The sequence below is a fragment of the Bactrocera latifrons genome, unplaced genomic scaffold (assembly GCF_001853355.1).
Source record: "Bactrocera latifrons isolate USDA-ARS-PBARC rearing strain unplaced genomic scaffold, ASM185335v1 scaffold_157, whole genome shotgun sequence".
In the NCBI taxonomy this organism is placed as follows: Eukaryota; Metazoa; Arthropoda; class Insecta; order Diptera; family Tephritidae; genus Bactrocera; species Bactrocera latifrons.
The window spans coordinates 267,069-280,860 of record NW_017535041.1 but is presented as its reverse complement, the minus strand read 5'-3'; the positions used below and the strand labels follow the sequence as shown (position 1 = coordinate 280,860).

At 34.2% G+C, this 13,792-nt stretch overlaps 3 protein-coding genes across 3 annotated transcripts in view; 2 read left to right on the top strand and 1 right to left on the bottom strand.

The window, feature by feature from the left end:
- The window catches only part of LOC108966208 (aldehyde dehydrogenase, mitochondrial), a 10,447-nt gene extending 9,127 nt beyond the window's left edge, over nucleotides 1–1,320 (bottom strand). Inside the window, exon 1 of the mRNA XM_018928979.1 lies at nucleotides 939–1,320. Within this exon, the coding sequence (XP_018784524.1) occupies nucleotides 939–1,073 (135 nt within the window). The 5' untranslated portion in view covers nucleotides 1,074–1,320. The remainder of the gene's footprint in view (nucleotides 1–938) is intronic.
- A 1,384-nt stretch (nucleotides 1,321–2,704) lies between these two features.
- Nucleotides 2,705–4,092, top strand: LOC108966181 (alpha-tocopherol transfer protein-like). The gene is made up of 3 exons (XM_018928945.1): nucleotides 2,705–3,231; nucleotides 3,295–3,667; nucleotides 3,780–4,092. Exons 1-3 carry the CDS (start codon nucleotides 2,918–2,920, stop codon nucleotides 4,032–4,034), a joined length of 942 nt encoding a protein of 313 aa, XP_018784490.1. The 5' UTR covers nucleotides 2,705–2,917; the 3' UTR covers nucleotides 4,035–4,092.
- Nucleotides 4,093–7,289: 3,197 nt separating this feature from the next.
- LOC108966183 (alpha-tocopherol transfer protein-like) lies at nucleotides 7,290–13,610 on the top strand. Its single transcript, XM_018928947.1, has 4 exons — nucleotides 7,290–7,392; nucleotides 12,254–12,564; nucleotides 12,768–13,140; nucleotides 13,221–13,610. The coding sequence occupies exons 2-4, from the start codon at nucleotides 12,266–12,268 to the stop codon at nucleotides 13,473–13,475; spliced, it is 927 nt and encodes a 308-aa protein (XP_018784492.1). The 5' UTR covers nucleotides 7,290–7,392; nucleotides 12,254–12,265; the 3' UTR covers nucleotides 13,476–13,610.
- Nucleotides 13,611–13,792: the final 182 nt, after the last annotated feature.

The window sequence follows — 13,792 nt, the reverse complement described above, 5'->3', positions numbered from 1 at the left end:
AAGTTACAGCTTGCACGGACGGACGGACAGACAGACATCCGGATTTCAACTCTACTCGTCACCCTGATCACTTTGGTATATATAACCCTATATCTAACTCTTTTAGTTTTAGGACTTACAAACAACCGTTATGTGAACAAAACTATAATACTCTCTTTAGCAACTTTGTTGCGAGAGTATAAAAAAATTGTGCGACCGGCTGCTATACACTACCTACTACCCGGCATATACAAGGTATATATGTATGAATTTCTGGTTTATATAAAAAAAAGTACATACACAAATACACTAGCTGTATGTGATGTGCTGAACACATTGAGTGCGACACGACATGGCAGTATGACAGTGAATTTGTTCAAAGTGAAATTTTTTATCAAAAAATTAGTAAATAAGTAAATTTATTTGCTTTAAATTATCAATTGTTTCTATCACCACTCTACCTCATCTCTCTACTGTCATCCTCCTATCATCGGCAAATATAAAAATATATTGAAGTTAGCGAGAGCGACAACTGTCGGCCTGCAGTCGTGTAGACGTGCAGCTGTCAAAATAACTGTCCTTAAGAACGTGTGTATTTTAATATTTGACAGATGTCTCGCGCTCAATGTGTTCAGCACATGAGATGAATGTATAAAAACATGCAAAACAGCAAAACCTGCAAAGAACACTAACAAGAATTGAGAAATTGAGAAAATTTTATTAGCGCCAATTCGCCTTCTCAAAAAGAATAAACAAATCAATGTTCAAATGGCGTGAGGCAGGAAATTCTGCGAATTAGATAAATTAAACGCTCGAATATAATCGAACAATCTATGTAKGTATGTACATATATACAAATAAATATGATTGGAACAAAATACGTCACACATCATAAATTTATATGTATGTATGCATACATATATAGAAAATAATAATATATGTAATTAAGCTGTACTTACGCCCGTATAGAGGATCTCTGGATTATAATGTGGATCCGGTACTTGGCTGGAGTACTTGGCTGCGCTGCCATTCAAAGAGGCGACTAAAGTTTTACCGGAAGACACCAGAGCATTATTTCTCAACAAACGTAACATGCTTGACCGTTACTTTGCTCTTTTAGAGRTTGAAATTAATAAAACTATATAGCAAAACTAATTTTAATTATGTGACACTGCAATTATTTATAGTGGTTATTCGTGCATTCGCTTTCGTCTTCACGAGATTTCACACTTATGTATATTTGCTTCGAATGTCTTTCGCCAACTGCTGGTCGCGTAGCTGTTTCGTACTATATGTTTTATGTTTATTGTGGCCGGTTGGGCGCAACGATGTGGGTAAAWGATGGATGATAGGCAAAAATTGCTATACTAGTGATAGCTAATGGCGACAGCTGTTAGCTGGGAACAGTTGTAGCGGAAGCTTTGCGTTCGGGCTTTATATTTTCTTTTTGTGGATGAGAACGCTTATGCGAACCGTTACTATTTAAAGTTTTTGCTAAAAGCTTTTATGGCAGCTTAACAAAATATAAATTATAAATATAAAATATAAATTAATTAGAATATTTTAAATAAATATTTAAAATTTTTGAATTAGAAATTACTCGTTCCTAATTAATTAACCAAAATATAAATTAAACAGTTATAAAAGCATATTTATTATTCTTCTTTACCGGCGAAGATACCGCTTACGCGATTATAGCCGAGTTAGCAACAGCGCGACAGTTTTCGCAACATGGCGCCTATTGGAAATTCCAAGCGAAGCCAGGACCTTGTCCACCTGGTCTTTCCAATGGAGTGGAGGTCTTCCTCTTCCTCTGCYTCCCSCGCCGGGTGCTGCGTCGAATACTTTAAGAGCTGGAGTATTTTCGTTCATATGTGCGGTATGACCTAGCCAGCGCAGCCGCTGTCTCTTAATTCGATGAACTTTGTCAATATCGTCGTATATCTCATACAGCTCATCGTTCCATCGAATGCGATATTCATCGTGGCCAACACGCACAGGACCATACATAAATCTTTCGCAGCACCTTTCTCTCGAAAAGTTGTAACGTCGAGTGTGTCGTGTAAGTGGTTTAAGACTTWTTAGAGCGCATGGCCATGCCTTATTTTTCAAAATTTTTTTCTTACACGTACCCCTTGCCACTGCAATCACCTATACTCAGTTAGAGGTCTATATCCTAATTTAGTGCTTACTTATGGCATGGTTTTCGGTTAATGGCGTTTCGTAGGCGTGGCAGTGATCCGATCACGCCCTTCTTCAAGCTCGATCTCTTTTTTTTGCCAAAGAACGCGCATACCAAGTTTCATCAAAATTTCTCAACTTTACTCAAGTTACAGCTTGCACGGACGGACCGACGGACAAACAGGCAGAAAGTCACCCGGATTTTAACTCGCCTCTCCATTCTAATCATTTATATATACATAACCCTATATCTATCTCGTTCTTAAAAAAACTCTTATACTCTGTAGCAACATGTTACAAGAGTATAATGAATTAATTGATACATTTGTTTATTATGACGCCCAACATTAATGTTGGTAGCAATAAATATTCTCAATATGTATTTTAATATTTATCGATGTATGTATGTATGTATTCCATATAGTTATATGAATAATTCAGAGAGTAAAATAATGCGAGATTTATAAAGCCTAACACTTCTACGCAAATAACATTTGGTAGTTGATATTATTATAGACAGGTATAATACCTCATCTACCTAACAGATAAATACATATTTAATTACAAAATTGTACAGTATACATCATAGTTTATCTATAAGCAGACAAAATACGTTTAAAGTCTACTTGGTTTATCTAATCAGCACAAAATTTCACTATCTTGTTCATAGCAGAGCTATTTCAATGTTATACTGGCAGTAGAGCTCAGAGGCATTTCAACGGATACACAACAAAAAAATATCATAAATATTTAGAAAATGACTGAAAGGTCAGTAGATATACGCCCGCTAACACCAGCGCTACAGCAGAAGGCGTTAAATGAGTTGAATGAGAAGCCCGAAAATCTAGCGGCAGATGTCGCAGCGCTTCGAGCTTGGTTGCTCAAACAGCCACATTTGAAGACGCGTCAAACTGATCAATTTCTAGTCAACTTTTTACGTGGCTGCAAATTTAGTTTGGAGAAGGCGAAACGCAAACTGGAACAGTATTACACGCTACGTGCAACGTTGCCAGAACTCAATCAACACAATTTCGTTGATGATCAACGTTTGCGCGCCATTATACGTTTGGGGTAAGCTAGCCACCGGCTTTTTACTACATAAATAAATAACAAAATAAGTGCAAATTCTTCAAGTGTTACGCTCTACTTACCGCTGCCGTTAATGGAGGACGGACCATGCATAATGCTAATACGACCCGGTAAATGCAATCCACAGGAATTCAATCTAACGGATTTATTGCGCGTAAGCTTCCTGCTACAGGAAATTAGTCTTATCAGCAATGACAATATGATTATTGGCGGTTTCATGCAAATCGGCGATTTTGAGGATTTCAGCATGGCACATTTGTTACAGTTGAGTCCAACACTAATGAAACGTTTCGGCTTCTACATGGAAGAGGGTATGCCGATGCGCATAAAAAATTCTCATTTCTTTAATACGGGTGTGATCTTTGAAAAGTTGTTTGCCACAATCAAGTTAGTGCTGCCAGCAAAGATGGTCGAGAGGGTGAGTTGTTAATTTTGAAAACTAATAAAAAAAAGTAGTAATGCAACCTTATCAGTTCTGTCCCCAGGGGACTCGCCGGATATGCAATAAAGTCTGTCTCTTTCCATTGCAGGTTCAAGTGCACGGCACATTCGAGTCGCTTTGCAAGGCTGTGCCCATCAAGTGTCTTCCAAAGGATTATGGTGGTGAAAATGGTAGCATTGAGGAAGTTGCGGCAAAAACTGAGCAGTTATTCTTAGATTATCGTGAGTATTTACTGGATGAACGGAACTATGGTGTTGATGAAAAGTTGCGCGTTGACGATGTCTCTAATTTGGGGGAGGCATTCGGTATTGATGGCTCATTTAGAAAGCTAAATTTGGATTGAACAAAATATAAGAAATACAATATTTTTCGAATTACTATAAAGCATTTTTTAAACTTAATATTTTTTATTAGAAGACAATTTTTCAARAAACTTTAACACAAATCAACATCCATCGAAAGAAATTTTATTCAAATGAAATCATGCTTCAAAAAGTTGGTTGTTATGTCGCGATAACGGTCGCCATTTTTGTATCTGTTCAGGTCGCTCTTCGTCCCAAATGCGGCAAGTTTCCTCGTATACATACATATACTGAGCCAGAAATGGGCCTCATCGCTGAACAAAATTTATATCGAAAACGTCGGATCTTCTTGGAACTTTTCAAGACCACATAGAGTGTCGCGTAGGTTGGTTGAGCAACTTCAGTTCTTGCCCAAGCTTTCAATTTAAGACCTGGACGTAAAATGCACCAAGTAGTTCCGCACGTCAGTTGGAGTTGTTGCAAACGACCCCGAATCGACTCCCCATTTTTACGAAGCATTTTGATTTTTTTCCTTCGTCCCGTAACTAGTTTATGATCTTGGTTAAAACACATACTATTTCCTTTTTACTTTTGTTAATCCTGATGGGAGGCACTTTTTCTCCGCGAGACTGCCGGAATTTCATAAAATCTTTTTAAAATATGTGTCTTTGGAATAATAATGAATATTTAATTTTTTATATGTAAAAAAAGAATTATTGAAAATAAGCAGTTTTTAGCTCAACGAAACCCATGTAACAACTTAAGCATTATCAAGTGGGAAGCGTGTATTAATCACATACAAAAACCAATAATAGGCTAGTCAGTGTCAAACGCCAAATTATGTATGTATGTACATAAAATTGTATAGTTAATGTTAATATGTAAATATATACAAAGTGCTTATCTGTCAGACATTTGACAGTAGATAAATGATTTAGCATTTTTCCATTCTATATTGTTTATTCTATACTATCTACTCATAATTGAGCCAATCATATTTTTCACAGATAAATGTCAGAATAATTAGCTACGTACCGACATCAGCAACTCTCTTAGATATTATGGGCTCATAAAAATGGTTATTCACCATAGTTAATTTAGTATTAGACTGAAGTAGAAATTTCTGATAATAACTTTGGTTTAACAATGACTCACTTAATGGCGGTACTTATTAGTAAACTGTAAAAAATAATTTGGGAAAAAGTATTTTTTTTTTTTTAATTATGAAGTAAAGTAAGGTAACGAACCGCGTATAAAATTTCACCACAGCAATCTGAATTTTGTGCGCAATGAAATTTTTTGTAATAAAATCTGCTATCTATAGAATTTTATAATTTCATTGGCAACCCTAATTTAATAGACATTTATGAAGGGATTAATAAAGTAGTTAAAACCGACAAAAATTAATAAAAATTTTCTAATTTTAAGGTACGGACAATCTGGGAGTGTAAACAACAGTTTAGCTCGCCACACTACCAATATGTTAGTTACTGCTATTAAAAAATAATAACTAAAATCTGAAATTCTAAAATCCTCGATATTAGCTTAGATTTGCGATTGACATATTTTGTAACCTTAATTTCCGTTTCTGGTTTCTTGATAACAATTTATAACCGAATACAAAACAAGCACAATGAGGAATAAAAAATTTAGCCATAAATCTAGGCAGCGCGGAAGCTCTGTATTAAATGTACCAAACGCATGCAAGTAAGTTTATGTGCACCTGTTACAAAAATAAGTATATGAACCCAGATGAACTTTCATCGCTTTTTTGGTGTTCTATTGGTATGTTGATAACAACTGTTTACGTAGGGAGAAACACCTCAAAGAGAGAAACTTACCATATGTACATATGTGTTTACGTATAAATACAGGTGGCTAACAAGAATTTAGCAACACATTATTTATGGTACATAAATAAATATCACGGAAATTGTTCAAAACTGGTCGTCGCATTCAAGGGGTTACATGGGTTTACGAGTTTAAAAAAATCGACTTTTTATTGTCTTATTAAAACGTCTTCAACACCTCTAGAATATTCTTCTAAGTTTTCAAGTTGAACTGAGTAATAGTTTTGGAGATACAGCCTTGAGAACTTATGCGCTCGAGGCAAGCTGGGCTACGTTCGCCRTCTTTAAACACGTTTTTCTCGAAACTTTCTTTTTTTTTTGAAGTCGGTTGGCAAGATTTCTAGAGAACTACTGAACCGATCTTAATGAAATTATACACAGGTTTTTGAGATACAATTCTTAAAAACTTGGACGAAGAACTTTAATTCGATAGAAAGTTTTTGAAAAATAAAAAATTTTCGAAATTTTCCCTGATATTTTCATTTTTTGGAAAAATGTCTGCCAAAAATTAAATTTCCAGTTTTTTTCCTACGTCCAAGTTCTAAGTTAAGATTTTAACTAAAACACGCRTTTTCTCACTTTACATGTTCCTGTTAGGAGTTATTTATATTTTTTCCGAGTGGTCACCGAAAGTGGCATCACAATGGCCGAGTCCCAAGTATTTTTTTCCAAAAATTGCAGAATTTCTTCATTAATGGCGTATGTTTGTAACAATAAAACACCTAAATAAAATATTATATTTTTTATATGAAAAAAGTATTTGAAAACAGGCTCTTTTTCACGGGGGGGAAAAGCATGTAAAACCTAAAGGCAAGTCTCCTACTGCAGTAAACTTCCTATGAAACTGTGTGTTCCGCAATTTAAAATTTCCCATTGATTTAGAATATCTATAAAAAACGCAAAAGAGTATTTTGTATAGCATTCAACTTCCTACAAAATCAATGAAACGTGATATTATTTCMAGTACTTGAAAGTCACATATGCATTTTGCTATCTGATTTATTATCAAAATAAAAAACTGTATGGCAGAGGGAGGACCTTCCCGTTATAATTACTCGGAGAGATTTTTTAGAGGTGCCTAAGAAACCACATTTGAGAGTAACTAGCGAAGAAGAAATCGTTTTTGGACCCAGCCTAACGTACATACACAAATAAAAATTATTGAGCCGCGAAATCTTCGCACCAAATTTCCTATTGGGTTCCYATTACATATTTGTTAAGGCAGAGCACATAAAAGAAGGAAAAAAGAAAGTTATAGCCGAGTCTACAACTGCATATGTATATGTAAGTAAATTATTGAGCCGCCAAATCTTCGCATCGAATTTCCTTTCGGGTACACATATGTACATATATACATTTTTGTAACGCCTTGTTTTATCTATCACTCAATTAGTATGATACCGGCAGAATATACTTTATTAATAYCTCTCAGTTGCACACCTACTACAGTCGCTTGCAGTTGAGCACAACTTCAATAAGCTTAACTGTTTCAAGTACAAGTGTCAGTTTAAGGGCAACTCAGTGCGGTAGAAAAAAGAACGATTGTAGTGTAAGTTTGCACTAAGATTTATATATTTTAGCTATAGTGGAAAATAAATAAATAAAAAGCAATTTAAAATTGAAAAAWATAAAATTAAAATAAATTTTAAAATTGTTAAAAAAGCTTCAAGTTAATGAAAATGCAATTTACTGTCTGCTTGTTATACATAAGTATATATGTATGTACGTGAATACAGTTGTACAAAGAAAAAAGTCAATCATCGCATAAGTAATTATTCATTAAAAAGTGTTTTAAATTAAATAAAAAATTATTATTTATATTAATTAATTTTTTTCTTGAATTTCAACCTATGTGTGGATGTGAGTTTTAAGCTTAATAAGTTCATCCTTCCAACGGATATGTAACAAAAATAATTACTTAATTATTATAATTATAAATAATGTTATCGCGTATAACAGCAGCTAAACTTAATAGTGCAACTGATAATAAACCGAAATATGATTGAGCGTTGGCTTATCGTCGATATATCAAAGGAACGTGCGTGTGCATGTGGTTCCCATGACTAGTAAATTAAGTGTAAATGCTAAAACTCAATTCAGTTAAGTGGAAAAGTTGATATTAATAAACTAAAACTATATATGTTCAAACAAAAATCTGCTCGAAATTCGGTTAGGCATTTTAACAGCTTCCACAAACACACGGGGCGTATGAGTAATCTGCCTATATGTGTTATCTTTATATAGTATGTATAGTACATATGTACTTATTACTGTTAAGAAAAAGCTGCTGAACCTTGCGCCTAAAGTTCTATGCACTTAAGTAGCAAAAAATATTGGGTAGTCGAAAAAGTCTTTTTGTATTTCTAATCAAACTTCAATATATTTTTTTATATTGTATATAAACCTAAATATGTATTGCATCAATCCTGTGCCCAAAAAATGCGGTGACATTATATTTATTTTGAAAATTCTTWATTTATTATTCCAAATAAATTTCATCCCCTTCAAAGTAATCCCCACTAGATGTAGTACATTATGCCAACGGATTTTCCAATCTTCGAAACACTGGTTGTAGTCAGTTCCGACTTCGCTTCTTTTGAGCTTTTCGAACAGCCAGAAGTCGCACGGCGCCAGATCAGGTGAATACGGTGGTTGCCGAACGATATGGATTGAGTTTCTGGCGAAATGATCAATGCAAATTCTTTGCTCAACAAATTTCGACATCGCAAAAAACGAAAAACTCACTTTTAGCAGCTCACAAAACSACACGTATCTCAAACACTAATGAATATTTTGACATGAAATTTGACATAAATGTGACTGACAGTACTACCAACCTAAAAAAAAATAATTATCCAAATCCTTCTGTATATATATATATACAGTTGATCTTCTCTAACTCAAATCAACATAATCCACAAAAAAAGTTCCAGTTGAAGAGACTTTGAGTCATGGCAGCAAGTTTGTATGAAATTTGACKTTTATTGGCAATTTTCTTGAACTGGAGTTGTTATTATGGAGAACTTCAAGTCATAGAAGTTCGAGTTATAAAAGTTAAACTGCAATATGTATGCATAATATATATATATTTTTTACAGCTCAAACACAGTTATGTGTTACCGTCCACAAGTCCTCATTTGTACAGCTTATCACTGCTATTATTCATTTTCATTAACATTTTTTGATATCTTTGAGCTGACACATTTGACACAAATGTAAATTACGCTTATGTATAACTACAAACATACATACGTGTATATGCACGTAGAGAGGTGTATGTACAAAAATAAGCAAATTCATTCAACTTTTGAATTCTTAATAAACAATTGAAAAATATATTGTGTGTGGTTCAATGTACATACAAGTATCTTTTACATAAAATACGTATATACTTACATATGTGTACATACTTAATAAACGCAATATATAACTTTGTTAGGTTAAAAAATATATAATTAGTTTTTTGTATCTGTGAGTAAATATAATTTTTAACACTTTAACTGATAAAGCGATTATTTATCTTGTTCATGTGGAGAAGCATGACAACAGCTTAATAGACAAGGCATACACATCTTATAGAATAAAAAATAACAACGAGCACTTGGCTTGCAAAATACCAGAATTTCTTACAGATCAAACGACCAACTTAATTCTAATCTAGTAGCTGAAAGCCGGAGAATTTGTGATATATATAAAACAACTKAAAAAAGGAATAAAAAAGAAATAACGTTAGCATCGATTGCACTGCAGTTTCACAACTTTTTTTGTGAGCTTAAAGCGATGCMTTGGATAATATCAAATAAATGAGGCTTGAGTTCACTTGGTCACTTGTATGGCGGCTAAATGTTATAGTGGACCGATATCAGCGGTACCGAAAAATKACCAGCTTATTGGTTAAACTGAGGGACCAATTCGCATATATATATAATATATACATACGTATATACGGGCAGACAGACAGGGATAAATCGACTCAACGGATTTTGCCGTTAATTTAGATTTAGTAATCGAAAAAGTCTTTTCGTATTTTTTTAATAGATGGCTTTGAAGTAGTATATCTCCACTGCTACCAACAACACTGTGTCATACCATATAGTGTTAGAAAGGTGAGATTTTAAGCTTCGTTTAACCAAAAAAAAAAAATTCGGCGAAGTTGAAAAAAAGTTACTGTTGTTCAAAAATAATGAAGACATTCGCTGTAAAGAGAGAATACCACGCAAGCCAGCAATGAAATTTCTGAAATTTACGGAGGCGATCAATTTGTGTAGCACAACAATGGTTCACTCGCCTCCGTTCAGGAAATTTCGATTTGCACTGATAAAAGTTTAGAAATACGAAAAGACTTTTTCGACTGCACAATATACATTTATTATAGGGTCTCTGACATTGGTTGTTACAAACTTCATAGCAAACTTTRTGTACCCTGTTTAGTATATACAAATATATAACAATTTTTGAATTAATGATTCCAACTATTTATGTAATAATGCTTACTTTAGGCACTAAAAGGGAAAGGCTCAGTGCACATCAAATATATTCATTGTTTGCATTAGATACAATAAGTATATATATTATATCGACAAACTCTTTGCATACACATTTATTAAATATCACGATTTCACACAGCCCTGAATGGCATGTAATTGAATTAAGTTATTCAAATTGAACTTTTATGGCAGGCAGTCAATTCATGGGACCTTGAACTTGCTACAATTTCGTGCGACTTTTAATTGCTTTAAATTCTAGAAAATGAGAAATTTGTGAATTCTGTTAAATAAAAAAATATTTAAGGAAGGGCTAAGTATGTGCGTCACCGAATATTAGATAATCTCGCTACTAAAAGAAATATTGGTTAGTCGAAAAAGTCTTTTCGTATTTTGTCAATATATATGTATATCGTTGCAGTCGTATATATCCATTGCTATCAATCACTTTGCGTCATAACAAATAGTGTTGGAAAGATGAGATCAAATATAATAAAAATAAAAAAATAAAGCTTCATTTAACCAAACAAAACTTTATTCGGGAAGTTGAAAAAAAGTTACAGCTGTTCAAAAATCAGTGAAAATAATGAAGAAATTCGCTATATTTTGAAATTTTTTATAAAAAAGTGATGCCACGTAGGGAGGCTACGAAAGAAGCTCGACGCTTGGGTATCACGCGAATTGTCTGTGAAAAGTTTACTGGACCGAAATAACATCTGCGATTCTTTGATGAAACGAAATGAAATCAACCATTTCTGAAGCGAATGGTAACAGGAGACGAAAAATGGATTAAATACGACAATAATGTGCCAAAAAGACCATGGCCCATGCTTGATGAAGCGCATTTGCCGCCTCGAAAGGTTATGCTGGGTGTTTGGTGGGACTCGAAAAGAAYCATACACTATGAGCTGCTCCAGCCTGGTCGAACGATTGATTCTACATTTTACTGTTAATAACTGATGAGATTGAAGCAAGCGATAAAAAAAAAAACGGCCAGAACKGATCAACAGAAAAAGCTTTGTCTTCCATCAGGACAACACTGGACCACACACATCTTTGATAACTCGGCAAAAACTGGGAGAGCTTGGCTGGGAAGCTTTGATGCATCAAGCTATAGCCCTGACCACGCAGCATCGGACTTCCATTTGYTTTGGTCAATGCAGAACTCCCTTAATGAAGTAAAGTTGGCTTCAAGGGAAGCCTGTGAAAATTACWWGTCGCAGCTTTTCGCCGAGAAACCAGAAAAGTTTTACACTGATGGAGTAATGTTTCTAGCGGAAGGGTGGTCGACCAAAACGATACATATTTGGTTCATTAAAGTTCATTATAAATTTAAAAAAATAAGCTGAAGTTTAGAAGATTAGAAATGCGAAAAGACTTTTTCGACTACCCAATATAAAAATTAAAGTATTGTAAACCGACTACATACACAAACTATATAATTAACATTATATGTTATAACGGTGGATTAGAACATAGTCATTTTACGCTACAAGCTCTTGAATAATTTATATGGTGGGTTGAATGTAAAAACTTAAGCTATGAATGGATTAACTGATAAAGTAGAAAGGCGTTAGAATGCATAACAGTGAAGTGTTAAAAATTAGCATAATTAAAAAAGAGTACTTAACAGCAGTAAATGTATAAAAATAATCGAAATCCATACAAATCGCTAATCTGATCATATAAGGCAATGAGTCCTGCAAATCAGTACACGAACGACAAACAGGTGTTCATTAGCGCAATAAAACAATTCATTTCAGCCAAGTGTTTACGAAAAAAATATAAAGATCTTACGAAAACGCTTAAAGCAAATARCTGGCCGCAGAAGCGACAATAACAACAACGAAAACGAGATAAACAACAGACAAAAGACATGTAAAGTCAATAAAAATTTATAATACATTTGTTTTTTTTAATTTTCAGTATCATTAAACTATGTCTAATATACGTCCCTTAACACCGGAGTTGGCTAAAAGGGCGCAAGAGGAACTGGGCGAAGTGCCCGACCGCATCGATGCCGATATAGAACAACTGCGCGAGTGGATACTGAAGCAGCCACACCTCACAGCACGCACAGATGATCAGTTCTTAGTAGCATTCCTGCGCGGCTGCAAATATAGCACAGAGAAGGCGAAGCATAAACTGGACAACTACTATGCAATGCGTAACGTAGTGACAGAATTGTATAAAGATCGCTTTGTTAATGAAGCGGCTATTGACATTCTACAATCTGGGTGAGTATATAATAAGTTCTTTCAAAGGGATTCAAATGGCTCTAAAATAACAGTCCTTCTTCAGAAGTCAATGTGACAAGGTATTTCTAACAACTATCTTTTAATTAGTTATCAGTTTAAGCTTTTGGTAGATTTTCTCTTAATATCGATTTAATATAATTTAAAATATATTTTAAATTGTTATACATTCTATGTGTTTACAGCGTTTTCCTACCTCTACCAAAATCCCTAGCACCCGATGGTCCACGTATTCATATCTCGCGTTATGGCGTTTTCGATAGTAGTAAATATTCTTTGGCTAATGTAGTAAAGGTGCGCTCAATGCTTGGCGATATACAATTTCGCGAAGATGATAATGCAATCGTTAGGGGTTTTTTGGAGGTGTTAGACTTTAAAGGTGTCGGCCCTGGTCATATTTTCCACTTCAATGCTGCATTGGTGAAAAAAATTGCCGTTCTTGGCGACAAAGCATGGCCTTATCGTCCCAAAGGTTTCCATTTTATCAACATCAATTCGAGTTGCGAGAAATTTTTGAACATCGCAAGGAATTTGATGAGTGATAAGATTAAAAAACGTGTAAGTGCAAACTTGCATCTATACACAGATAGTGTATATACATACATATATATATTCTAATTACTTAACTACATTAACAGTTCCACGTGCATTCAAATTACGAATCCCTCTACAAGCATATACCCAAAGAGTGTCTACCGGCCGAATATGGCGGCAGCAATGGAACACTGGATGATGGCATCAACGAGTGGGAAAAGAAATTACTTAGCTATAAGGAATATTTTGAAGAGGAGGTCATATATGGCACGAATGAAAAATTAAGACGTGGCCGTCCAATTGACATCGAATCGCTTGGTGGTATAGAAGGCTCGTTTAGAAAATTAGATATTGACTAGTATTTTTCTGTTATCTTATAATTAAATAAAATGAGAGCTTTAGTTGTCATTATTGTATGTATAACATTTGTTAAAGGTACAATTAAGATAATTTCAACAGTTTGTGAAATTCTCAATATTTACGAATAATACATACATATATACATATACATATATAACGAATGTATAAAACAAATAATAATAAACTATTTATATATAAATTTTTAAAACGATTGAGAATTACTATAAAATCTTTGCGCTTTAGAAGCACTAGCTTTCGTAACAACCACGAAAGTTGGGTCTATGTAACATGAACGGACCTGCTTCCCTCGACGTGT

Excerpts from the sequence above, each read along its gene's own strand:
- LOC108966181 (XM_018928945.1), top strand. The coding sequence starts at position 2,918 with ATGACTGAAAGGTCAGTAGATATACGCCCGCTAACACCAGCGCTACAG. Across the intron at positions 3,232-3,294 it reads CGCGCCATTATACGTTTGGG|TGTTACGCTCTACTTACCGC; the intron begins GTAAGCTAGCCA and ends AAATTCTTCAAG. Across the intron at positions 3,668-3,779 it reads CAGCAAAGATGGTCGAGAGG|GTTCAAGTGCACGGCACATT; the intron begins GTGAGTTGTTAA and ends TTTCCATTGCAG.
- LOC108966183 (XM_018928947.1), top strand. The coding sequence starts at position 12,266 with ATGTCTAATATACGTCCCTTAACACCGGAGTTGGCTAAAAGGGCGCAA. Across the intron at positions 12,565-12,767 it reads ATTGACATTCTACAATCTGG|CGTTTTCCTACCTCTACCAA; the intron begins GTGAGTATATAA and ends ATGTGTTTACAG. Across the intron at positions 13,141-13,220 it reads GTGATAAGATTAAAAAACGT|TTCCACGTGCATTCAAATTA; the intron begins GTAAGTGCAAAC and ends CTACATTAACAG.